The sequence below is a fragment of the Bos taurus genome, chromosome 3 (assembly GCF_002263795.3).
Source record: "Bos taurus isolate L1 Dominette 01449 registration number 42190680 breed Hereford chromosome 3, ARS-UCD2.0, whole genome shotgun sequence".
In the NCBI taxonomy this organism is placed as follows: Eukaryota; Metazoa; Chordata; class Mammalia; order Artiodactyla; family Bovidae; genus Bos; species Bos taurus.
Window position 1 is genome coordinate 100,161,893 of NC_037330.1, and position 26,679 is coordinate 100,188,571.

General features: G+C 38.9%; 1 protein-coding gene across 9 annotated transcripts in view; it reads right to left on the minus strand.

The window, feature by feature from the left end:
* MAST2 (microtubule associated serine/threonine kinase 2) overlaps positions 1-26,679 on the minus strand; it is a 207,067-nt gene that overhangs the window by 90,609 nt on the left and 89,779 nt on the right. For 6 of the 9 annotated variants that reach the window (XM_005204882.4, XM_003585907.5, XM_005204881.4 and 3 more), the window contains one exon: positions 25,145-25,176. In XM_005204882.4, the coding sequence (XP_005204939.2) occupies positions 25,145-25,176 (32 nt within the window). Of the gene's footprint in view, positions 1-926; positions 1,122-3,960; positions 4,344-25,144; positions 25,177-26,679 lie in introns of those variants that run through there. The other 3 variants (XM_005204883.5, XM_005204884.5, XM_005204886.5) reach the window with 3 other exon arrangements.

Genomic DNA, 26,679 nt, shown 5'->3' on the forward strand with positions numbered 1-26,679 from the left:
AGAATATACCAGTAGCCTTCTAACTACAGTGATAGTGATTCTTTTCATCTGAGTTGGATCATCGCATTCTTCTGCTTTAATCTATTCAATAGCTTCTCAACTCACTCAGTGAAAGAACAAGCATCCTTATCACGGTTTAAAAGGTCTACTTTATCTGGCTCCCCACTACATCTCAGACCTCATTTCTTCCCACTCACCACCTAACTCATTCCACACGAGCTTCACTGGACTCTGCTATACAAAGAACACACAGAGCAAGCTCTTAGATCAGGTCTTAGGCACTTTCTGCTGCCTCTGTCTGAAATGCTCTTCCTTCAGATATCACTGTTCTGGCTCTGAGACTTACTTCAGGTCTTTCCTCAAATGTCAACTTATTGCTGAGGACCTCCCTGGCCATCTTACATGAAATGTCAACCCCTGGATCCCACATTCCCCATCCCCCTTATCCTACTGTATTTTCTCAGTATCATTTATGTCCATCTCTTTTTACTCACTAATTTGTTTGCCTCCCTCCACTAGAATCTACGCTCACTGAGAGCAGGGACTTTACTCTTTTGTGATCACAGTCCTTCATGAGAAAAACAGTGCCCAGCATATAGTATGGACTCATTTTCCTTCTGTGTAAAATGTGGGTTTGGACTATTTAACCCTCAGAGAGCTCAAGCATTCTATCATGTTATGTTTCTCCTATGGGGTGATCACAGGGCTGTCCATTGGTTAAGATGGACACACAATTATCTAACTACTGATATGCTACACTACTTTTCCCCTAATTTTGCATGTAACAGAGATCTGTGAAATTCCTTTCACACAAGCCATCACTTTTGTGCAGTTTCTCCCCATTATTAAGGAGAAAGGCCTAGGTTTTACTTATCAGGCCAGAAGCAATCGCTGAGGCCCACGTTCATCACAGTAGGTCTCCTTACCTCCACTGCAGTGAGCGGCTGGAACAGGGACTGCCAGGACTGCTATGGGCGTGTGTGTTCAGGAAAAAGGCAAGAGGAGAAGTAGCCAGAGTACATTCGGCACTAAAGGGGACTTTAGAGAGGGACCAGGCTGGAGCCGACGTGGGAGAAAGTACGTGCCGGTTTACTTCAGATCCTCGGCAAAGAGCAGAGATTCTGACAACGTACCACAGCAGAGAAAAACAGAGTCAGTGGTAATTTCTCAGCCAAAAAGAAACATTCAAAGTGGGTTAGTTTAGGCAAGAGGCTCAAGAAAAGTAAGTGGTCAAAAATCATTCTCAGATATTAATATCATACCCAGTACCAATGTTGGCACAGAATGACCATGGAGACTAAAACTTAATCCACAGAATTAAAACCAAAAAGTTAAGCTTTGGATATTCAAAGTATTTAGGCTGGCTTCCGTGAAAATGTGGTAAATTTACTACAATTCATCAATTAACAAGCAACAGACAATATGTTGTGTTCAATGACTAAAATATCCTAGAGAAACATATATGTCAATAAAAGTAAAGCATTCTTAATAGTTTAAGTTGTTAGATTACATCTAAAATAATACCAAGTTGTTTAACTAACTTTTGTCTGAGTACACCAAATAATGTTATTTCACTATATATAATAAATTTTGCTTCTATTTAAATTTTCATTTTGCAGGTTATTTTTTTCCCCCAAAAAACAATTTAACCATCTTAATGTGTTAAATCCTAAAGAAGACTAAGTGAGATCATTAGACTAAACACAGACAGATGGTAAATATGAATTTCTATTTTTTAATCATATATAATAGACATGTCACAGATGATGAAAAATAATTGACAGACGCACAGCATTTGTGTAGTAGTGGTATAGCTTTCTATACAAATACAATATTTAACTACAATATCTTATTTACAAGATAGGAAAAAAACTTAAGGATCACATAAGCACCTGTTTTAAAATGACGTTAGTTTCCTGTATTGTTACTGCTACCTGTTTGGATTTGATGACATTCTGCTGCTGCTGCTGCTGCTGAGTCGCTTCAGTCGTGTCTGACTCTGTGCGACCCCATAGATGGCAGCCCACCAGGCTCCCCTGTCCCTGGGATTCTTCAGGCAAGAACACTGGAGTGGGTTGCCATTTCCTTCTCCATGATGAAATTCTACTTGTATTTAATTACATATATTCAAAAGAAATCTCCACCTTCCTATATATTATCCCTCTAGCTGGCTTCAGCATATTTCTCAGATGAGTACAAAATATGAAGATATAATAGGATGGTAAAATTTTTCAATATATTTTTAAATTATAAGCAAAAATATTAATTTTTCACTTTAAAAAAGAATTTCCACTTTTCTAAAGAACTCTAAATGACATCTAAATTTTAAAAATTAGTTCCCTAGTACAGTTGACACTTGAACAATGCAGGTGCCAACTCCCTTTGCAGTTGAAAATCTGTCTATAACTTCACAGCTGTCACTCCAACTTCATAGTCAGCACTCCATATCTGAGGTTCTGCATCTGCAGGTTCAAGTAACTGTACATTGTGTAGTACTGTAGCACATATTTATTGAAAAAATCTGTGGTGTAAGTGGACCTGTGGTTTTAAGGGTCGACAGTACATATAAGCTAGAGCTAATCAGAACACACAACAGGGTCAACAGTACATATATGCTAGAGTTAATCAGAACACACACTTTTCTTGTTAACCTGAATAACATTGCTTATAGAAAATTTTGGAGTCTTAAATCTTATCACATAAGATGAGGCTTAGCCATCTGATGAATATATAATTCGAAATTATGCAAAATCTATGAAAACCAAATTTCATTCTCTTTGCTCTTAATTACCACTCTGCAAACTGGTTATACTCTGGGGCTGCAGTCTAAAAAGGAATGTTTGAAAAAGGGAAGAGATTGATAAACTACTTCCTAGATCCTCAAGGAGCATTTTCCTAATCCAAATTCAAAGTCACTAAAACAGATACAATGATTAAAATTACCACTACACTAATGTTTGGAGAGCATGATTTTTAATCCCTATGTTTTCTTAATTGATGAAGTTTCTCTATTGTGGTCATTTACTTTGTAGGTTTAATATGGAAATAAACCTTTTTTTTTTTTAAAGTGTGCCAATACTTCCGATTTTATACTCCAAACAAGTCTGATTTCCCAAGGTCTGGTAGAATCATCAGTTCAATCAATGAGCATCCGCTAGCACTGAAGGGCAATGACCCAAAGGAAGCCCACTGACAAAGTCTGCCTACTTGAGTAGGCTGTGCTGTCTTCACGTAACCACTACCCTTCAGGGGAAGGAAATCTGAAGTGCATTCCCTCTGCCCTCTTACAGCAAAGGCTGTTCGAGACAGATCATTGAAAGGGAATGAACTCTAGGGCACTCCTTTCCCTGGTTCCCTAATTTGCTGATCAATTCACTCAATACTTCTTCGTTAAATAAGCCTGAGCATCTCTTGGGAAAGCTACCCTGAAGTGGAAGTCTTCTTCCATTCCCCAGTTTCAAAATCCTTACCTAAGTATTATTCCTATATTGGTCAACATAGAAATAAAATTCCCACCCTAAAAGACTCAGGCTTGGATCTGCAAGGGCAGATCTGAGGTCCTGAGCTGACAGGCCAAGGGTAGAAATACAACACCCTCTCTAGTCAAAAGAGGAGATATTTTCCTTTCCATTTGTTTCTCACATCCACTGGGGCTTTGACAGTTACTTTAAATATCCTTTTGCTTGTAAGGCAGGAAAAAAAATCTTCATTGTTAGCCCAGCTTCCCAAGTACCTAAGAATCTTAGAGATCATCTAACTCAGTTTTCAGAATTAGAAACCCCGTATACCTCTGCCAGGGACCACTGTTTTGACCTTGAATTCATGAAGCCAGCCCAGCCCTCTTCCTGACAGGCATCTCCAAACCAGAGTCTTTATCCAAGCAAATGAAGGTGTGTTAGTTGGCATTAGTTCTTTTCCTGACACCTGCCAGTTTCCACTCAGAGACCCCAGCCTCCTTACTGGATCCGCAGGCATGGTGCTCCCAGTCTCTCTCTCCTCCGTTTCATCATTTTCCTGGCTACTCAAGCTTTTGCCCTTTCCCACTTGGAATCTTGGCAGGAAGTTCTCTCACACAAGAGGTATGCAGGCATAAGCCAAAGGAAACTTACAAAGGCTTCCCAAATTTAAGAGAAAAATTAAAGTACTTTTCTTCAAAATTATGATTATCAGCAACACCCCCCCTTAAAAAAACCTAAGAGCACGAAAGGCAGCAGTGAGGCAGAGTGAGGAGTCCCAGAGCCCGAATGAATCAGCTGTCCTCTGTCTGCCTGACATCATTCACACTCAGCCCGGAACAAATCAGAGTCCCAGGGAGCACCTCGTTCCTCCTCAGTGACAAGCATCAAATCCCCTCCCCCACACATCAGTCACAACCTCCAGCCCTGAAGCCGGGCAACAGTGAGGACTCTGGCAGAGACTGCACATACCAAGTTGAAAACTCACACTGTGACAGAAATACTATTAACTCAGGAGGCGTGGGTCAGGCTGGAACAGCTGCTGCAGTGGGTAGCGGACTGGAACAAAGCACATTAAGGATCCCAAATCAGTAAATAATGAGCTAAGAATATGTGGGCATTTCTGCAACGTTATTCATTCTCAAGCCCAGACCTCATGGAGGACGACAGAGTTGTAATGTCAGGGCTCAGAAACCAATTTTAGTAAACTCTGTACTTCTTCAGACAAAATCCAGCATCATTTTAAATTCAATTGGTATTACTCTCCAGTCACTTAAATAACCGTCTGGTAAGAATAGCCATAAGTCAAATTAAGAGAAGTAAGCCTAGAAACTACTTAGTTTAATTTCATCCATAAATTATTAATGAAATAATTTATATGGCAGATATTATATGAGGTAAGCTGCAGAAGAACTGTAAAGAAGGGTAAGTCACTGAACATTTCCCCACCTATAGAATGAAAATAGGTAAGATGCTTAATAGGTGGGTTGTAGGGAAGATTATTATATGTAAAACAGAAAAGTGCTTAGCATAGAGGAAGTGTTATAGAATTATTAGCTATTATCATAGGTCTTGCCCTCCCAAGAGGACAAGCTCTCAATCTAAAGGGGAAGATAAGTGCAAACACATAAGAAACCATCTGACAAAAGCAAATAAATTATTAAGCTAAACACTGACAGCTAAGGGAGTGAAAATTAAGCAAAATCTTGGTTCCCTGCTTCAGAGCACCTGCCAACTTCGATGAGATCCTCTCATTCATATGGATGACAAAGTATGTCAAACTGTTCTTCTAGGATAACATCCAAAAGATTAATTCATACTCCAACCAGCGCTTTTTCAACTGCAGGTCACAACTCTTTAGTGAGTCATGAGATCAATTTAGAAAGTCAGGACCAATATTTTCTTAAAAGGGAAAAAGAATTTTCAGAAAAGAAAATATCAGAGTGCTTCACACAAAGTGAGGGGAAGAATTATTTAGTGAAATTTGTGTTTGCAACACCTGTTATTGAAATATGTATTATTTATAAGTGCAAACACGTGTCATGGGTTACAGTGTAAAATCTATTACTGAGGGTCATAGTCTAAAAAATTTGGACGCCACTGCTCTAATTACCCAACCAAACTTACCCCACCCGGCAGCTACAGACACTCACTTTCCCTCTCCACATACTAGCCCAATCATTTGTCTCTCACAGTTCCTTTCCAGAAGCCCCTGTTCTCTATAACAAAAATGGAAACACTCTCTCAGAAATCTACCACCTCTCAACAAGTACTGAGTCCCACTTTGGGAAAGTCTCGTGATGATATCAGGGTCAGTCACAGAAGCCCACACTCCCACACCTAGCAAACTAGCCTCTGTCTATCCCCACCCCAAGCTGAGGCCATGCAGTTAAGGTGAGGTTCTAAGTTCCTACTCAATATTCTCCATTCTCTAATACCCAACCCCAGGCTACTTAATAATAATAACAATAACAATAATAATGGAATAATAGCATGCATATCTGGAGAAGGCAATGGCACCCCACTCCAGTACTCTTGCCTGGAAAATCCCATGGATGGAGGAGCCTGGTAGGCTGCAGTCCATGGGGTCGCTAGGAGTCGGACACAACTGAGCGACTTCCCTTTCACTTTTCACTTTCATGCATTGGAGAAGGAAATGGCAACCCACTCCAGTGTTCTTGCCTGGAGAATCCCAGGGACAGGGGAGCCTGGTGGGCTTCCGTCTATGGGGTCACACAGAGTCAGACATGACTGAAGTGACTTAGCAGCAGTAGCAGCAGCATGCATATCATACAGCTGTGATGAGGACTACTCATCACAGAGTGTTTAGAGTAGAATCTAGTAATTACTTACAATTGTTGGTTGCTTTTTGTTATTATTAACATCATTTTTCATCTAAGAAATGCAAGTTAAAATCACAATGAGATATTACTACCAACCCCTTAGATTGGTCTTAAAATTTAAAGTCTTACTATAACAAGTAAGAGTTAGTATAGACTCTTCTCTTGTGTTGCTGGAAGAGTGTATTTGCTATGACCAGTGTGTTCTCTTGGCAAAACTCTACTAGCCTTTGCCCTGCTTCATTCTGTACTCCAAGGCCAAATTTCCCTGTTACTCCAGGTGTTTCTTGACTTCCTACTTTTGCATTCCAGTCCCCTATAATGAAAAGGACATCTTTTTGGGGTGTTAGTTCTAGAAGGTTTTGTAGATCTTTATAGAACCGTTCAGCTTCAGCTTCTTCAGCATTACTAGTCAGGGCATAGATTTGGATTACCATGATATTGAATGGTTTGCCTTGGAATTGAATCTGCCTTGCAATGCTGAGGACATGGGTTTGGTCCTTGGTTGGGGAACTAAGATTCCTCATGTTGTGGAGCAACTAAGTTGAGACTTTGCAACTACTGAGCTCCCGTGCCACAAGGAAAGATTTCACATGATGCAAGGAAAATCCGGTGTGCTGCAATCTAAGACCCAAATGCAGCCAAAATGTAGCCAAATAAATATTTTTTAAAAATTTTAAATACATATCTTAGTCAAAAGAATTTTCACATAGCAGATTCGATGAAAGTAACATTGCAATAAAATACAAGGAAATTAAAGCAAGAAAGTGGAAAAAGTAAGTTGGCATGATGCATTCTTTTTCTATTGCATAAGAAATTATCACAAACATAGCCACTTAAGACAACACATATTTACTATTTTAATTTCGATGAGTCTAGAATTCAAGCACAGCTTATCCAGGTGCTTAGGGTCTCACAAGGCCTAAGCAGAGGACCTAGATAAGCTGTGTCACCCCGCATTCTTATACAGTGGCTTGGCTAAGGAAGAATCCACTTCTAAGTTCAATCAGGTAGTTAGCCAAATTTATTTCCTTCCTACTGGACTGAGGCCTGAGCTGCTTATCGGATATCAACTGAAAGCCAACCTCAACTCCTAGAAGCTACCATTATTCTGTGCCACATGGGTTTTCCCAACATGGCTGCCTACTTCAAGAAGCCAGAAAGACAGTTTCTATGGTGAGTGTACTAACTTAGACAAAGTCTTATATACCATAATATAGTCACATAAATGACATCTTATCACTTTTACTCTTTCATTGGTTAGAAGCAAGTTTCAGGTACTGCCATACTCAAAGGGAATAGGATTACACAAAAATATTAATAGGGGGAGGAGACTATGGGGGCCACCTTAGAATTTGTTCACCACACATGACTATGAAGCAGATTCACCAACAAATTTCCATAGACTACTTTATTAGGACCACCACAGATCAAAGTTAGTCTGAACATACTGCTATTTTTGGTTTTCTTTATATCCCAGCACTGAAAACATTAAAGGAGATCTTAAAACATGTTCTATGGCTGCCTAGCTATTGTTTTAAGGGATGGTGAAACTGCAACATAAGTAATAGCAATTTATAAGGTGATAATAAAATATTGTGTAATATCTTCTGTGACAAGAATAATTTATCATAAGACTCCATTACAAAGTTTGACATGTAGAGCTCATGGTTCATTTCTAAATCCATGTACTGCTTTAAGAATTTTTTTTTTAACCAATTCCAATTTTTACTACTGTAGCAGAACAAATACCCTCTAATTTAAGAAAAAAAAAAAAAAATCTAAGGAATTCCCTGGTAGTCCAGTGGCTAAAACTCTGAGCTCCCAATAAGAGGGCCTGGGTTTGATCCCTGGTCAGAGAACTAGACCCTACATGCTGCAACGAAGAGTTTTCATGCCACAACTAAAGATACTGCATGCAACAAAAAAAGATTAAAGGTCTTGCATGCTACAAACTAAGATCTGGTGCAGCCAAATAAAAAAATGCTTTTTACTCTGAAAACAAAATGACTCAAGAAAGTTTATGAAGCTGGTATTGTCAAAATAACACAATTTTTAATATATTTAACTTAGTATATTCACAATATACTATAGCAAGCATCTTTTATTATTCACAATAAAAAAAAGTCTGCTCCTTGGAAGAAAAGCTATGACAAACTTAGACAGCTTATTAAAAAGCAGAAACATTACTTTGCCGACAAAGGTCCATGCAGTCAATCAAAACTATGGTATTTCTAGTAGTCATGTATGGATGTGACAGTTGGACCATAAAGAAAGCTGAGTGCCAAAAAAGTGATGCTTCTGAACTGCGGTGTTGAAGAAGACTCTTGAGAGTCCTTGGAATGCAAGGAGATTAAATCAGTCAATCCTGAGGGAAATCAATCCTGAATATTCATTGGAAGGACTGATGCTGAAGCTGAAGCTCCAATACTTTGGCCACCTGATGAGAAGAACTGACTCACTGGAAAAGACCCTGAGGCTGAGAAAGATTGAAGGTGGGAGAAGGGGACGACAGAGGATGAGATGGTTGATGGCATCAGCGACTTGATGGACTTGAGTTTGAGCAAGCTCCAGGAGTTGGTGACGAACAGAGAAGCCTGGCACGCTGTAGTCCATGGGGTCCCAAAGAGCAGGACATGACTGAGCAACTGAACTGAACAGACATTCACAATATCAATCCAATACATAATCAACATAAAATAAAAACACACTTTACATTCTTTTTTCGCAGTCTTATTGTAAAAGAACAACATAGCCCTTGAAGACAGGACAAAATGGTTACAACTGATTAGGTCAAAGATGGCAGAAGTTCAACTTCCAGTAGACCTTGAGCTTCATTATACGCTCATCATAATACATTAACATATGCTAAATGACACACCTGTCAGCACCACAGCAGTTTCAAGGCCAACAATAAAAAGGCCAAATAGTGGGCAGGGCCCAATTTCTGTAAATCTCTTCCACTTCTTCAAAATTATGGAAATAATCCTCCTACTCATTAGCCTATGAAATTACCCAGCCCATAAAAACTAACTCTGCCATGTTTCAGGGCCTCTTGCCTTCTGAGATGGCCCACACTCTGTGTGGAATGTGTTTCTCCCATGGCCACTCTCATTTTCTAAGACAACCCCATGACCTAGGACCAGCTCTTACCTTTAGAGATGGACTGCATTCTGTCTATGACATGCATATACTCTCTAAGTAAATCTACTTCTTACCTATCATTGTGTCTCTCACTGAATTCTTTTCGCAATGAGACATAAATAACCTGAACTTCATGAAGTTTTGATATTTGGTATGTGAATATGTGATCTCAATTAAAAGACAGTGGGTTCAAGTCCCAGTCTAGGTTCTGGCTGGATTTGAGTCCTGGCCATGCAACCAAGTCCCAATTTGAGTTGTACAGTTTCATATATATTTCTCAAAATTCATCAAGCAAAACTTTTTGGGGACACCCAAAGAGCTTATTTGTATGAGTTATAACTATCAATAATAAATGTACTACAAATGGAAACTGCAAGGTTTTGTATGTGTGTGTGTGTTTAGCTTAAACAACAGACATTTACTTCTCACAGTCTGGAGGCTTGGAAGTCCAAAATTAAGATACTAGCAGATTTGAAGAATCTAATGCAGGGGACATGAGTTTGATCCCTGATTCAGGAAGATTCTACATTCCACAGAGCAACTAAGCCCGTGGGCTGCAACTATGGAAGCCCAATCACTCTAAAGTCTGTGCTCTGCAACAAAAAGCCACTGCAATGAGAAGCCAGCCCACAGAGCCCCCGCTTGCTGCAACTAGCGAAAGCCTTTATGCAGCAGGTAAGACCCAGAGCAGCCAAAATAAACAAACAAAACAAAAAAGATGCTAGCAGATCTGTTTCCTTGTAGGGCTCACTTCCTGAGTTATAACCAGCAGTCACCTTCTCACTGTGTCATGGGAGAGAGCAAGAGAAGGGGAAGAAGGAGGGGGCTGGCAGTGGAAGCAGAGAGCCACAAGTATTCTCTGTCTCTCTCCCTCTTCTTACAAGGACACTAATTCCTTATAATGGCACCCTCAGGACTTCATCTAAATCTAATTACTTCTCAGACATTTTAATAATGTTATTTATTGATTCATCTGAAGACAGCAATGATAAACACATTACATGTTAGTATCATTTTAGTATTACTATAAAATTAAACCTGATTTGACAACCCCCTAAAAACTGTCCGCGCGGGCGGCTGCGATGGCGCACAAGCGCGGCTGAGAGGACCTACCCCGCGTCTGAGGTCAGGGGTGGTGGCCAAGGGTGCCAGGCTGCAACAACGCAGGAGCAGTGGAGAAGAGATACTCCGCATCCAAGGTCAGGGGCTGCGGCCGAGAGTGCCAGGCTGCGACAGTGCAGGAGCGGCCGAGAGGAGCTACCCCACGTCCAAGGGCAGGGGCGGTGGCCGAGAGGAGCAACCCCACATCCAAGGAGCGGTGGCTGTCCCGGCACAGGAGGGCCTAGAGGAGCTACTCCACGTTCAAGGTCAGGAGGGGCAGAGGTCAGGAGATACCCCTCGTCCAAGGTAAGGCACAGCAGCTGTGCTTTACTGGAGCAGCCCTGAAGAGATACCCCACATCCAAGATAAGAGAAACCCAAGTAAGACAGTAGGTGTGAAACCATACTCACAGGAAACTAATCAATCTTATCACACTAGGATCACAGCCTTGTCTAACTCCATGAAACTAAGCCATGCCCTGTGGGGCCACCCAAGACGGGCGGGTCATGGTGGAGAGGTCTGACAGAATGTGGTCCACTGGAGAAGGGAATGGCAAACCACTTCAGTATTCTTGCCTTGAGAACCCCATGAACAGTATGAAAAAGCAAAATGATAGATACTGAAAGAGGAACTCCCCAGGTCAGTAGGTGCCCAATATGCTACTGGAGATCAGTGGAGAAATAACTCTAGAAAGAATGAAGGGATGGAGCCAAAGCAAAAACAATACCCAGTTGTGGATGTGACTGGTGATAGAAGCAAGGTCCAATGCTGTAAAGAGCAATATTGCATAGGAACCTGGAATGTCAGGTCCATGAATCAAGGCAAATTGGAAGTGGTCAAACGGGAGATGGCAAGAGTGAATGTCGACATTCTCTGCTGACACAGCCCTTGACTGTGTGGATCACAATAAACTGTGGAAAAATTCGGAAAGAGATGGGAATACCAGACCACCTGACCTGCCTCTTGAGAAATCTGTATGCAGGTCAAGAAGCAACAGTTAGAACTGGACATGGAACAACAGACTGGTTCCAAATAGGAAAAGGAGTACGTCAAGGCTGTATATTGTCACCCTGCTTATTTAACTTACATGCAGAGTACATAATGAGAAACGCTGGGCTGGAAGAAGCACAAGCTGGAATCAAGATTGCCGGGAGAAATATCAATAACCTCAGATACGCAGATTACACCACCCTTATGGCAGAAAGTGAGGAGGAACTAAAAAGCCTCTTGATGAAAGTGAAAGAGGAGAGTGAAAAAGTTGGCTTAAAGCTCAACATTCAGAAAACGAAGATCATGGCATCTGGTCCCATCACTTCATAGGAAATAGACGGGGAAACAGTGGAAACAGTGTCAGACTCTATTTTGGGGGGTTCCAAAATCACTGCAGATGGTGACTGCAGCCATGAAATTAAAAGACGCTTACTCCTTGGAAGGAAAGTTATGACCAACCTAGATAGCATATTCAAAAGCAGAGACATTACTTTGTCAACAAAGGTCCATCTAGTCAAGGCTATGGTTTTTCCTGTGGTCATGTGTGGATGTGAGAGTTGGACTGTGAAGAAGGCTGAGCGCTGAAGAATTGACGCTTTTGAACTGTGGTGTTGGAAAAGACTCTTGAGCGTCCCTTGGACTGCAAGGAGATCCAACCAGTCCATTCTGAAGGAGATCAGCCCTGGGATTTCTTTGGAAGGAATGATGCTAAAGCTGAAACTCCAGTACTTTGGCCATCTCATGCGAAGACTTGACTCATTGGAAAAGACTCTGATGCTGGGAGGGATTGGGGGCAGGAGGAGAAGGGGACAACAGAGGATGAGATGGCTGGATGGCATCACTGACTCGATGGACATGAGTCTGAGTGAACTCCAGGAGTTGGTGATGGACAGGGAGGCCTGGCGTGCTGCGATTCACGGGGTCGCAAAGAGTCAGACATGACTGAGCGACTGAACTGAACTGAAAGTGTGAATATGTTCCAGAATATGAAGCAGAACAAAATTGGGAAAGTGATTTTTGTTTGCTGTGCCTTATAAATACCATATCATGAATCCGAAAAGCTATGAATTGGTTAAAATTTTAGCGAAGTTTGCCCAGTTTTGATGGGCCAGTTTCCTTGGCTTACTGTTTATTGCTTTCACCTACCTTATTAAAGTTTGTTCTTTTTTCCTGTGTAATGTGCCCAGATAGCAAATATTCTATATCTTAATAAAATAATTTCCTTCACTTTATGTTGACTTATTATGTCCTTATTTAAGAAAACAAACAAAATAAGGTTCCTCATGGAAAAGCTGAGGTTATTCAAAACTGTGTTACCTTTTATTTAGTTTGGCATTGATGAGTTTCATGGAAAAAGCTAACAAATCAGAAAAGATGCTCACCCTTCCCTAGTTTAAATTTATAGAGCTAAAATGCTATGAATATAAATATTCCAGAAACTGTATAATTATGGGGAGTTTCTAGAGATTTGTCAATGCCCTTTTATCCCATAACCTGGAGTCGGAAATGGCAACCCACTCCCACCCAGTATTCTTGCCTGGAAAACCCCATGGACAGAGAGAGAAGCCTGGTGGGCTACAGTCCATGGGGTCACAAACAGTCAGACACAACTGAGTGACTGAGCATGCATTTATCCCATAATGTATTCCTGTTTATGAGTCCTCACAGTGTTTTGCTAGATTTTAGGAAATAATGGTTTAGTTTTTTCAGTCTTAATTTCAGTTATCACTTAAAATGCTTACTTGGTAAAAGCCTTACTTTTAAAATCTAAATCTAGCTTCTTCTAGGCCAATGGAATTTTATAAATGTATACTGATAAATGTCTACCATTTATTGCAGTCTAAATCTTTTTACTTGATATCTATAGCTTAGTCCTGGCATGTTCTCTGTCAAAAGATTATTACATATTATATATCAATAATTTTTCCTCTGTAAAAGCTATGTTCATTCATATTTTATAAATCAGATGTAATATCCACTGTCTTCTTTGAAAAAACTACCCCGAGACATTTTGCTAAAATTTTTTTTCAGTTAATTTTATGATTCTTACTTTGTATGCTACAGAAACAACTTAATTCCCTTGTTAGCTGGATTGTTCTTGTTATAAACTCTCATCACACCATTCACATTTAAAAACTGTCAATAATAAACTGACCACAGCTGTCATTGACCAAGAGATTTTTTTTTTAACTGATGCTAGAGTTCAAGACTTTACAATCAACTACAAGCCAAAGTCTGTGTTTTCAACAAAGAATTGTTTCAGAGTTCCTTGGAAAAGGACTGTACTGTAGTAGGTATTTCAAACTATTGACACTTCAAAGAACAGACTCTTTGGGAACAGGTTTCTGATGGTGTCACTTGTGGAAAACTTTCAGACCATCGCAGTGGACTGAGTCAGAATTTCCGTAACTCTTTTTAGTCAAGAAGCAGACTACTAATCTAAGATTGAGTGAAATGAAAATTAATTACACTAAGGCTGAATGAACTAATGAGGGATGACTGCAGTTTGTTTGGAATATTGTCTTAAGGCCTATTTTCTGGGTATATAAGGAAGCCTACTCTTTCTCCTTAATCTATCTAAATTCTTAATAATTTGCTTTTGTAAAAGGAAACATTTCTGAATTGTATCTGATTCTCACTGACTCCAATGAGATTTGAGAAAGTCTTACTAAATTTACTTACTGAATTCCCTTAAAACATAATTGTAAAAAATGGTTATGCAACTAAGAGTTTATCTGAAATGTCATATTTGAGAATGATACTTATTTAATCAGGTAAAACAGGCCACTTTTAAAGAACTATGGTTGAATTTTTGGACTCAATACATAAAAAATGCTATCAGGAAAATGGGCCTGGTTTTACAGGGTCCAGCAGGTCACTTCCTGGCAGACCCAAGACCCTTAAGACGTTTTTAAGGACCTTGATAAAAAGAAGAATCCACCCAAATTCATAGGTATTACAGATGAAATCTGATAAAGAATTTCTTAAGCTTGGCTCTCTAGCCTCTAAATACAAATAGCAGCGGCTTTTAAATGTTCAATCTGAGACTCTTTATAAAATTCCCAGCAAAGCAAATTTAAGAAGGCCAAACAGGAAATTAACATTATTGCTATCCCTGTATAAAAAACTAGGCCATATTTAATGAAACCAACTTTGTTTTATGATCAGGAATAGTATTTGAGACTGATTTAATCAAGAGTGAGAGAAAGACAGAAAACTTGGTGTAAGTAAAGAAAAAAATAGTAATAATCTTCAGATTGAAAACTATGCATTGTTTAGAGATTAAATTATTTGATTCTAGCCTTTTATTGCCTTTGTGCTATTTTACAACTCTCTAAATTACAGATAACTGACAGCAATACAAAATAGTTCCTTTCTATAGAAATGCAAATAAGCTCTATATAGTATACGTTCTACTGACTTCCTTTCTCCCCACAGAAGTATCCAGGTTTGTAACCACTTATAAATTTATTTCAATATTTCTTTTCTACATACAAATTTGTCCTTTTTTCACTTCTCTTCTAAAGCGGCCACAACATGTGCCTGGTATTCATTATTAATAATAATAATGTTAAATAGTAATAAAATATTTAACACCTTAAAAAAACAATAGTTTCACACTTTTTTGTAATTTGTTATTATGAAACTATATTTCTCAAGATAGAAGGATAGAACATATTTTATTTTACAGTTTATTAGCTTTACTTAACGGAGAAGGCAATAGCACCCCACTCCAGTACTCTTGCCTGGAAAATCCCATGGATGGAGGAGCCTGGTGGGCTGCCGTCTATGGGGTCGCACAGAGTCGGACACGACTAAAGTGACTTAGCAGCTTAGCAGCAGCTTTACTTAAAACTCTTTTACATTTCTATCTCCATTTATATTCTTGTCCTAGGTCACATAAACGTGATCTTGACTTCATGGAGCTTACCATCTGCTATGATCTGAATTGTGTCCCCCACCCAAAATTCCTATTTTGAAGCTCTAATTCCCCAATGACTGACTGTATTTGGAGACAGGATCTTCAGGAGGTAATCACAGTTAAATGAGTTCATAAGAGTGGCGGGGGCGGGGAGGGGCCTAATCTAATAGGCCTGGAGATCTTATAAGAAGAGGAAGAACTAGATCCTTGATCTTTCCCTTTCTCTACACTCCCCACCCTTATACACATACACACATAGAGGAAAGGCCATGTGAGGATACAGTGAGAACAGTAAGAAAATGGCTTTTTATCAGCAAGCCAGGAAGACAGTTCTCTTTAGAAACCAACCAGGCCGGCACTGTGATCCTGGACATCTATCTTCCAAACTATGAGAAAATAAATTTCTGTTGTTTAAGCCCTCAGCCTATGGTATTTTGTTATGGCAACCCAACCAGACTAATAGACAATCCATTGAGAGATGAAAGACAAATAATCCTTCATCTACAAATTTTTATGAGAACTATGAAGGAAAAGTAGAGGGTTTAATCAAAGTACATCATGGAAAACCCAACTTAGCCTAGGGACAGCAAGGTATGGATGAGATCAGAAAAGCCTTTCATAAGGAAGTGAGATGTAAGCTGAGACTAAGCAGGAGGTATAGATAAAGAAAAGATCATTCCAGGTACAGAGAACACGCTGTGCAAAATACAGAGATAAAATAGGAACCAGATTGCACAGACAGTTTCATGGGCCACGTCAAGAGTTTCAGATGTGATCCTAAGACTATTACTCCTAAGAGTAATACAAATACACACTAAATGAATTTAAATAAACATCAAATAATCAAATCTGTACTTTAAAAAGCTTCTTCTGGCTTTTTTATGATGGGTGCGTGTACTGGAGGGTAAGCAATGCTAGACAAAGACTAGTTAGAAGTTATAGGAGTAGCAGAGCCAACAGATTACAACAGCTTGGACTATATAGGCATACAAGTGCTTGTAGAAAGGAGAGGGAATTGGCACTATTTAGAGGTATAGTACAATATCAAGGAGCTGGAATGAGGCAGAGAAAGGTAACAAGGATAACCAAGTTTTCGATCTTGAGGAAGTGGTACCATTTAGTAAGCTAGAAAATAAGAGAGGAGTAGGTTTCTGAGAAAGACAATGACCTCAGTTTTATAAATGCTAATACTGAGCTGACTTTGAGATATTCAAATACATTAAAGTAGTTGCAAGGTCAAGAGATATAAATGTGCAAATGATCAGAATGACAACTACTTTCAACATAACAGTAACATACAGGTTCTCACAAATTTTCCATTTTCAGGTCTTGTGTCTACACACTTATGGCTCATTGACAAACCATGTTCATTTTTTAACAACAAAATAGTTCCTGCTGGGAAATTAGTAGTAACTATTGCTCCATTCCTTCCAATCTCTGTCAATCCCTGCCTTCCCACTGGGAGGTAGAGAACCTATGTAAGACCATTTTCTGTATAAGCCCAATTTTAAAAAATAGACTATTAAATGTAACACAAAGCTATCACTCTGGCCTTCAAAGTTCTTACAGGTATCAAAATTTCCTGACTTGCAAAGTCCACAGAGAAACTAAAGCCTTATATCAGGCACTATTGACACACACAAAGGATTTACAATGTGTAGCAGGTGGTACCTCTTTTTAGCACATTCTCCTGAAGCATTCATCTAGACAAATACCATCAAGTTGCATCAGAGTGGGAAAGTACATGATACTGTTTCACATGTCACTTTCACAGGGCTAAAGTTTGATACATCCAATCCTTGAGCCCCAGGAAGTCTTCCCTGCTCACTGACTACCATTGCAGACACATGGCATTTACTTTTGACAGCTTATGGTGAATGATGTCGGATTCGGAATCTCTGAAGAAGATTTAGCTTCAGGACCAGGGACCAGGCTTGATCACTCAAGAGCTTTTGTGTAGCGGAGTTTTATTAAAGCATAAAAAGGGACAGAGAAAGCTTCTGACATAATCGGAGTTTTATTAAAGCATAAAAAGGGACAGAGAAAGCTTCTGACATAATCATCAGAAGGAGGACAGAGTGTGCCCCCCTCGCTAGTCTTAGCAAGAGAGCTATATACTTTTTCAATTGGTTATTACAGTAAATCAAAAGAATGTCTCAAGGTTGTAAAGGTCTTACCAGACCCGCTCCCACAATATACATTTTAAGATAGCAGGATTAGAACTAACAATAGAAAAAAAGGAAAGATTTACCCATCTGAACGCAGAGTTCCAAAGAATAGCAAGGTTCTTCCTTTTCTCCTTTGCCTTTCACTTCTCTTCTTTTCTCAGCTATTTGTAAGGCCTCCTTGGACAACCATTTTGTCTTTTTGCATTTCTTTTTCTTGGGGATGGTCATTACTTGATGGTCACTTTTCTTGATCACTGCTTCCTATACAATGTCTCAAACCTCTTTTCATAGTTCTTCAGGCACTCGGTCTGTCAGATCTAATCCCTTGAATCTACTTGTCACTTTCAAAAGTTCCAAAGAATAACAAGGATTTAAAAAAAATCCTCACTGTCAATACAAAGAAATAGAGGAAAACAACAGAATGGGAAAGACTAGAAATCCCTTCAAGAAAATTAGAGATACGAAGGAAACATTTCATACGAAGATGGGCACGATAAAGGACAGAAATGGTATGGACCTAACAGAAGCAGAAGATATTAAGAAGTTGCAAGAATACACAGAAAACTATCCAAAAAGATCTTCACGATCCAGATAACCACGATGGTGTGATCACTCTCCTAGAGCTAGATATCCTGGAATGCGAAGTCAAGTGGGCCTTAGGAAGCATCACTATGAACAAAGCTAGTGGAGGTAATGGGACTCCAGTTGAGTTATTTCAAATCCTAAAAGATGATGCTGTGAAAGTGCTGCACTCAATATGCCAGCAATTTTGGAAAACACAGCAGTGGCCACAGGACTGGAAAAGGTCAGTTTTCATTCCAGTCCCAAAGAAAGGCAATGCCAAAGAATGTTCAAACCACCACACAATTGCACTCTAGCTTGGTCCTTGGAAGAAAAGCTATGACAAACCTATAGACATTACTTTGCCAACAAAGGTCTGTCTAGTCAAAGCTATGGTTTTTCCAGTAGTCACGTATGGATGTGAGAGGTGGACTATAAAGAAAGCTGAGAGCCAAAGAACTGATCCTTTTGAACTGTGGTGTTGGAGAAGACTCTTGAGAGTCCCTTGGATTGCAAGGAGATCCAACCAGTCCATCCTAAAAGAAATCAGTCCTGAATATTCATTGGAATGACATGCTTAAGCTGAAATTCCAATACTTTGGCCACCTGATGAGAAGAACTGACTGGAAAAGACCCTGATGCTGGGAAAGATAGAAGGGAGGAGGAGAAGGGGATGACAGAGGATGAGATGGTTGGACAGCATCACCAACTTGGTGGACATGAGTTTGAGCAAGCTCTGGGAGTTGGTGATGGACAGGGAAGCCTGGTGTGCGGCAGTCCATGGGGTCCCAAAGAGTCGGACACAACTGAGTGACTGAATTGAACTGAACTGAACAGAGTTTAAGAGAAAACATGTCCTTGAGCAAGATGAGTTGTTTTGTTGTGCAATCATCAGCTCTGGGCTTAAAGAAAAAACGTTGTCCTTTTCTCCTTCTTGAGAACTTCAGAACCCTATCTCTTCCTCAAGAGCCCCAGACTCCTTTCTCCTCCTCAGAGACCGAAGACTTCTTATCAACCTACCTAAGAATTGACTCTCCCACTTTCATCCAATATCTGATGTCCTAGTCCACTGATCAAATGAGCAAGTCAACACTGCAAAGGTAACTATCCTCAAGGACTCAAGTTTAATAAAGGCTACCAAGAGCCACACACACACTATGACAGGTGCTGTAGCTACCTTTTGCTCCTACAGTTTGTTCTTTATCTCTACTGACTGCTCACAGCCTCAAAGAAATAAAAACGTTTCAAGAAATAAAAGGACAATTACCTTAAGTTGTATTATGTATTAGAAAAGCTTAACTTTCTGGGTAACTAAAGACTAGAACACCACTGACACTGAGCTCCTAAGAATAGGGCCTAGATATTGGTGCTGATTCACAAACAAAAAAAATTCTATTTGATAGGCACTGCTAAGAGGGGGTTCTGCCACAGACCCAGGCAAGGGAAGTCATTCAGAGCTGTTTCAACTGAGAAAAAAGCAAAACACAATATTCCTATGGCTTGGGTAAACAAATAGAAATCACTTTAGAACTTCGTTTTCTTTCAATCATTTCCCCACAGATATGTACACTATCAACAAAGTTATCAGCTCTTCTAGGTCTGATATTCTAGACTACATTTTTTTAATGCAATTAAAAATATTAATAATACACCAATGGGTTTAAATATGAAGTAGTTTTCTAAAATGAAAACAATTTTACTTCAGGAAGCTACAGCTAAGATAAATGATATAAGCCAGGCCAAAAGAACTTTCATAACCACCTTGTCCCAACAAAGTCTGTATCATTGCAAGCCTGGATGTTCTCATTCCCCATCTTGGGATTTAGCTGCTCTCTTCCCAATGTGACCAAAACCAACCATGAATAGCCTGTCACTTTTCTAAAGCACCCTACTGCTCGTTTAACTTGGTTTAGGATCTTACTAATTTGTTTTTCTAAAGAATTTACAGTTTTTAACAGGTAATTATAGCCTGCTAATAATAAAAACAGTAACAAACAACAACCACTTTTTCAAAGTCTACTAATTAAACAGGCATTGCAGTAAACACTTTAACAATAACAAATAGTTGAGTGCTAAATTGAAGGTTCTATGCCATACATTTTATATGTATAATCTTTTACAAATAAAATGAGGTATTTGAGGCTGCTGGGGACAAATTGTCAACATCCCTGTCTAAGGCCAGTACTTCCACATGTACTTAGATGGCCTCCATTTTTGCTTAATTAAGAATATTCCAGCAGTTGTTCTCTCCACTCCTGCAGCAACATCTCCTTGGTTACTGGATAATTTCACTGACATACAAACAAGATATATCTCCTATTTATACTTTGAAAAGAGAGAAAAATGCTCAATGCCATTACCTTTCCAGGTATCGCCTACTTTCTAAAATCCTCTTTTCAACAAATCACTTTGAAATAATAGTATGAAGGAATGATGCTAAAGCTGAAACTCCAGTATTTTGGCCACCTTATGCGAAGAGTTGACTCATTGGAAAAGACTCTGATGCTGGGAGGGATTGGGGGCAGGAGGAGAAGGGGACAACAGAGGATGAGATGGCTGGATGGCATCACTGACTCGATGGACGTGAGTCTCAGTGAACTCCGGGAGTTGGTGATGGACAGGGAAGCCTGGCATGCTGCGATTCATGGAGTGGCAGAATCGGACACAACTGAGCGACTGAACTGAACTGAACCTCCTCCCCAAAATATCAGAAAAGAAATAAGAATAATTAAATGAAACTCTGTATGTGCTTCACTTACCTTTAACAACTGTTAACATATTGCTTCATTGCTTTTTTTCCTCTATTCTCTTTTCCTCTTATTCACTCCCTCTCTTGCTCTAACACATACACACACACACTTTGTGTTAATTAACTGAATCATTTGAAAATTAGCTATAAACATCATAATAATTCCTCTCTCAAATACTTCCACAATTAATGTCCTTGCTGTAAGAACAAGGAACAACCACAAGATTGTCACACTAACAAAGTTTAACATTGGCACCTTTTCATCAAAAGAAAAGTCCACATTCAAATTTCCTTAATTGTTCCAATAATATCCTTCAACTATTTTAAAAAATCCAGGATCCAACCAAAAACCAATCAAGAACTACATTTATTCACCAGGCCTCTTTTCTCCAACAATCTAGAACATATTCTTAGTGTTTGTGGTCTTTTACAACTTCAACATTTTTGAAGAGTTCAGGCCAGCAGTTTTACAGATTATCACCTCAATTTGAGCTTTTCTGATTGCTTCCTCACACATTAGATTGAAATTAGACATTTTTTTAAATACAAATAGTACAGAGGTAATATTGTCTCCTATTCGGTCTTGAATCCATTCAAATCAAGCTTTGGACCCACCTCTGATCAATGTCATTTGCCAAGGTCACCAATTGGGTCTTCCCTATTACTAAACTCAAAAATCAATTCTTAGTTGTCATTTTACATAGCCTTGACACTTTCTTCTGGCTTTGGAAACACCACTCTCTCTTGGTTTTATTGCAACCTTATTGCAACTTGGATGTCCTTTCTCAGGCTTCTTGACTGACATATTCTTGTCTCCTAATAAGTAAATGCTGAAGAGGCCCAGGGCTCAGTCCTTAGATCTCTTTTATGACTAGATTCACTAACTCAACAGGTCAGTGCTTCTCAAACTAGCTGTGATGAAGGACCAAGTGAAATTTCCATCCATTTATAAATCATCGCACAACACAACAAATATAAAACAACAGAAAAATGATCAAATGCTTGAAGGTCACAACAATGTCAAATTGTTTAAACTTCTGTACTAAAGCAGTTCATTGATCATCACCTGTCAGTTGACTACACTTAAGTAGCATTTCAGTAGTTTATCTCATTCAATCCCATAACTTAAATCATCATCTATTAATATATGCTTTCAATCCCTAACTGTATAATTCCAGATCATATCTCATCCTTGATCCCCAGGATTCACATATGCAATCTCTTTATCAACACTCTTTCTTGAATGTCAAGCAAGCACCAAAGCTGCGATTCCTCCAAAAATCGCCATCCTGCCCATCCCAAGAGCAACAATAACAACAAAAAATCCCTGCTCCACTCACAATATTCTCGATTTTGTAAAGTAAATGGCAACCATATGCATCTACCTACTCAGCCTTAAAACCTCACCATCAACCTCAATCTCTCTCTTTTTCTCATATACCAAAATTAACTATCAGCAAATATTGACAGTTCTCCTTTTATACATCCAGAATCCATTCACTTCTCACCATCTAAGCTGCTACCACCCTGGCTAAGTAGTCATCATCTTGACTGAATTTTGTAATGGTATCCTCACTTACTTTCCAGCTTTCACTCCTGTTCTCCCTACAGTCTGAGAAACCAGTGACCTTGTTAAAACCTAAGACAACTACTCAATAACGGTGCTGGGACAACAAAGGACTGAAATCAGACCCTTACCAATACCACATATAAAAAGTAAGGTACCCTTACTTTCCTGATTTCTCTATTGAAGATGCTAAGTCATCTTCTGCCATCTACTGCACACACTATACAAAGACATGCCCAGCTCTCTGCAGAAGAGGTACCATGGAGCTACCATTATCTGGGAAGATGACTAAGCACAGAGTTCAGATAAAGCAGTCATTTCATTTACAAGTGAAGAATTTCAAGCCTAGAAATGATAGTTCCTGTTAAAACCATATATAACTTGTTAGTGGCAAAGTATAGATTAGCATCCATGTTTCTAAGATTCCTTCCAGAGTAAAATTCTTTATACTCCTCTAATACTAATGATTTTTTTTAATTAAATTATTGTTCTGGTTAACTTAACTCTAAGTTCCCAAAATAGAAAAATGTATCTAATTGAAGCTTATAACCTCAGAACTTAAGAGCAGTGCCCAACAAACAGCAGGTATTAGTATGAATTTATTGAATGAACCACTGTTTAAATGTGAGTTAGTGTATTAAAAAGTATTTCTGGATAATTTCCATGGCGATCTAATGGTTAGGACTCAGTACTTTCTCTGTCAGAGCCCGAGTTCAATCTCTGGTCAGGGAACTAAGATCCTACAAGACAATCGGCATGGCAATACTTAAAGGTAATTAGGAGAAGGAAATGGCAACCCACTCCAGGATGCTTGCCTGGAGAATCCCAGGGACGGGAGCCTGGTGGGCCACAGTCTATGTGGTCGCACAGAGTTGGACACAACTGACGTGACTTAGCAGCAGCAGCAGTATAAGCCTAACTTTAGATACCACTAAAATAACCAAGAAATGTCTCTAAAGCTAAATTGGTCTAAAATTTCCTCCAGTTTCAAACAAAAATCACTTTCACAGGATATGCTTCCTTCTCTGCAAACTATTCATTAGAGGTATACATTCCTGAAAGAAGTGACTGATTTCACCTAACCTGAAGCAAAGGCAAAGCTCAGAGAACTTCCAAAAAAAGGAACCTAAAGAATAAAAAAATGCCGGAAATAATAGGAAAGTCACCAAGTACAAGTATTTGCTGAATGTGATGCTGAAAAGTCACTCTCTTTCAATTATATATACCCACTCAGTGCATCATTAAGTGGGTCCGTTAAGAGTCCTGGCAGCACTCCTGCCCAGTTTTTAGAAGACTCAGCACACCTGAGAACCTAGAACTGAGATTCACTGCTAGAAATACAGACAGAAAGGTGACTCTTAAATAATAAAATATATCCAAATTTAAAGTAACATACACTTAAACTAAAACTAAAAAATGAAGCACTATCACACATATTGTCTTTCTAATAACTATTAAAAAAGAAGAAAAACAGGTATCAAAATGTTCATTCTATAGATAAAGCAACTGAGATGAAGCGATTCCTCTACAGTACAAAGTTAATTAAGTGACATAGCCAAGACTGACCCCTAGGAGTTTTCTGACTCATAAGTCTCTTTATATCAAATAACAGTGAGCTTTCATAAAGTAGCCAAAAGGACTTTGTAAGAATCTCAGAGGATAATTTAATCATTAGAGCATTTTTACAAAGCAAAATCCCAGAAAGACAGTAACAGAAAAACCATGTGTTTCACACATTTTTAAATGCATACGATGTATAAAGTATACTTAATAAATATATATGAATACTGTTGTGTCCTCCTCCATAATTATGCCTCATGTATTTCTGTAAGGAAAAATTTCAAAGCCATTGTTTTAACATAGCCCTATTTCCTTACTGTTTCTCAAATTTGGTTTCTCAGCAAAATCACGGTGGGTGTGGGTGCAGGGGCGAAAAAATATAGGCTCTTGGGCCTCAACATGGAGATTTTAATTTAAATAAGTTCAGAATCGGCATTCTAACTGCTTTTTATCATTTAAATGTTTGTTTTTAATCTGCATAATAAGCATTCTAAACGATCCTGATTAGCCAAATTTGCAGTACTACCTCCAAAAGAATTCTTGAGGGAAAAAGCAGGCCAAGAAAATATTAGAAATTAAAATCCTGGGACAAGGATCATTAATGAATTTCCCTGGGCCCTGAAGCCAGAATGGAACAAACAGGTAAACAACAGCCTTATTCCAACCGTGATCCCAAACTTAGCCTTTGTTTGCCTCAACTTGTTGACCTCTCCCTAGTACCATTTATGGGACAGATGCAGATGTTAAGAGCTTCAATTTTAACATTCGCAAAAAGCATGATTACTAAACTCAGTAAACTCCAGAACACAAGCATAAGACTGTGATGGGTATTTAATTGGCGGCTTCCCCTCAAATGTTAGACAAAAATTGACATAAAGGAGAGGATTTGAGGTAGGGAGTGATGAGGGAGAGTGGAAGAGCTGACCTAGTGAGAGAAGTTGGCTGGTCCACTGGTTTCACTGGCCCAGAAAAGAGTCCACAGAAAAATATACTCATGAATAAGAGTTCTCTGAGTGATACTGAAAACAGTCCCTAGGAGGGATTCCTAACCAGGAGATCATAATCGCAATCATAATCATCTACTTACAAGCTGCCTCTTCTTGGAAGGCTCAGCTCCTTCTGAAAAACAAAACACAAACACAACTTAGAGAGAAAGAAGAACCCATCTCAGTCCTAAAAGTCTGTGCTCTATGTCCTAGAAGATTTATAGCATCATTTTAATAATGGCAAAAACTCACTAGCTCTAAAAAATAACATTTTCCTTTGTCTCTTAAATTTTAGTGAAATAATAAAATTTAAGCAGTCTGGCTAACTATCATCTCCTCATTCTTCCTTGCTGAAGATGTTTCACAGAACACCTGCAGCACTTTCACCACTAGATGGAACCAACAGGCCAGTGTAGGTTTCAGGTACTCACTGGGCCAGCCATCAACTGCTGATAGATTGTGAAGGATTTGTGTTAGTACTGGGTATGAGAGGAATGAAATGGAAGGTTTTTTTAATTATAAAATATTTTAAACAAATAAATTATAGAAAATACTACAATAGAGATTGATGATACACACCGCTGGCATGAGAAATAACCCCTACAATAGAAGTTGGGCCGCTGTGACATGCTTTCCAAATTTATCAAGTCCCACCTCCCACTAGTCCCACTTAACAACTATCTTAATTTTTTGTTTATCTTTTCCATATATGTCTTTATTATCTATATCCTTAATTACTAGCATTGTTTTATATATTTTTAAATTATATACTTACAACACTGCATATATTCATCACCGCACATCAATCTACACTATAATTAGGAGACTCACCCATGTGAATATATTTCACTTTAGTTCATATAGCTATAGTACAGTGGTCCAATCTATAAATTTTTATAATATTTATTTATTGATTCTCCAGTAAATGGAAACTTAATTTTCTTTCCATGTTTTTCTTCTCCAAAAAGAAAACGCTCCTATAAACATACTATACTTGTTTTGTCATCCACATGTATAAAAAGTTTCTTGGTAGTATACACTTAGCTGTGGCATGAACTGAGTCAGAAATTGTTCCCAAAATGATGATACCAATTTACCTTCCCCTCCAATCCAAATGTTCAAGCTGGATTTAGAAAAGGCAGAGGAACCAGAGATCAAATGGCCAACATCCGCCAGATCATCAAAAAAGCAACAGAGTTCCAGAAAAACATCTTTTGCTTTATTGACTATGACAAAGCCTTGGACTGTGTGGATCACAACAATCTGTGGAAAATTCTTAAAGAGATGGGAATACCAGACCACCTTACCTGCCTCCTGTGATATCTGTATGCAGATCAAGAAACAACAGTTAAAACTGGACATGGAACAACAGACTGGTTCCAAATTGGGAAAGGAGTATGTCAAGGCTGTACATTGTCACCCTGCTTATTTAACTTACATGCAGAGTACATCATGAGGAACGCTGGGCTGGATTAAGCACAAGCTGGAATCAAGACTGTCTGAAGAAATATCAATAACCTCAGATATGGAGATGACACCACCCTCATGACAGAAAGCAAAGAACTAAAGAGCCTCTTGATGAAAGTGAAAGAGGAAAGTGAAAAAGTTGGCTTAAAACTCAACATTCAGAAAACTA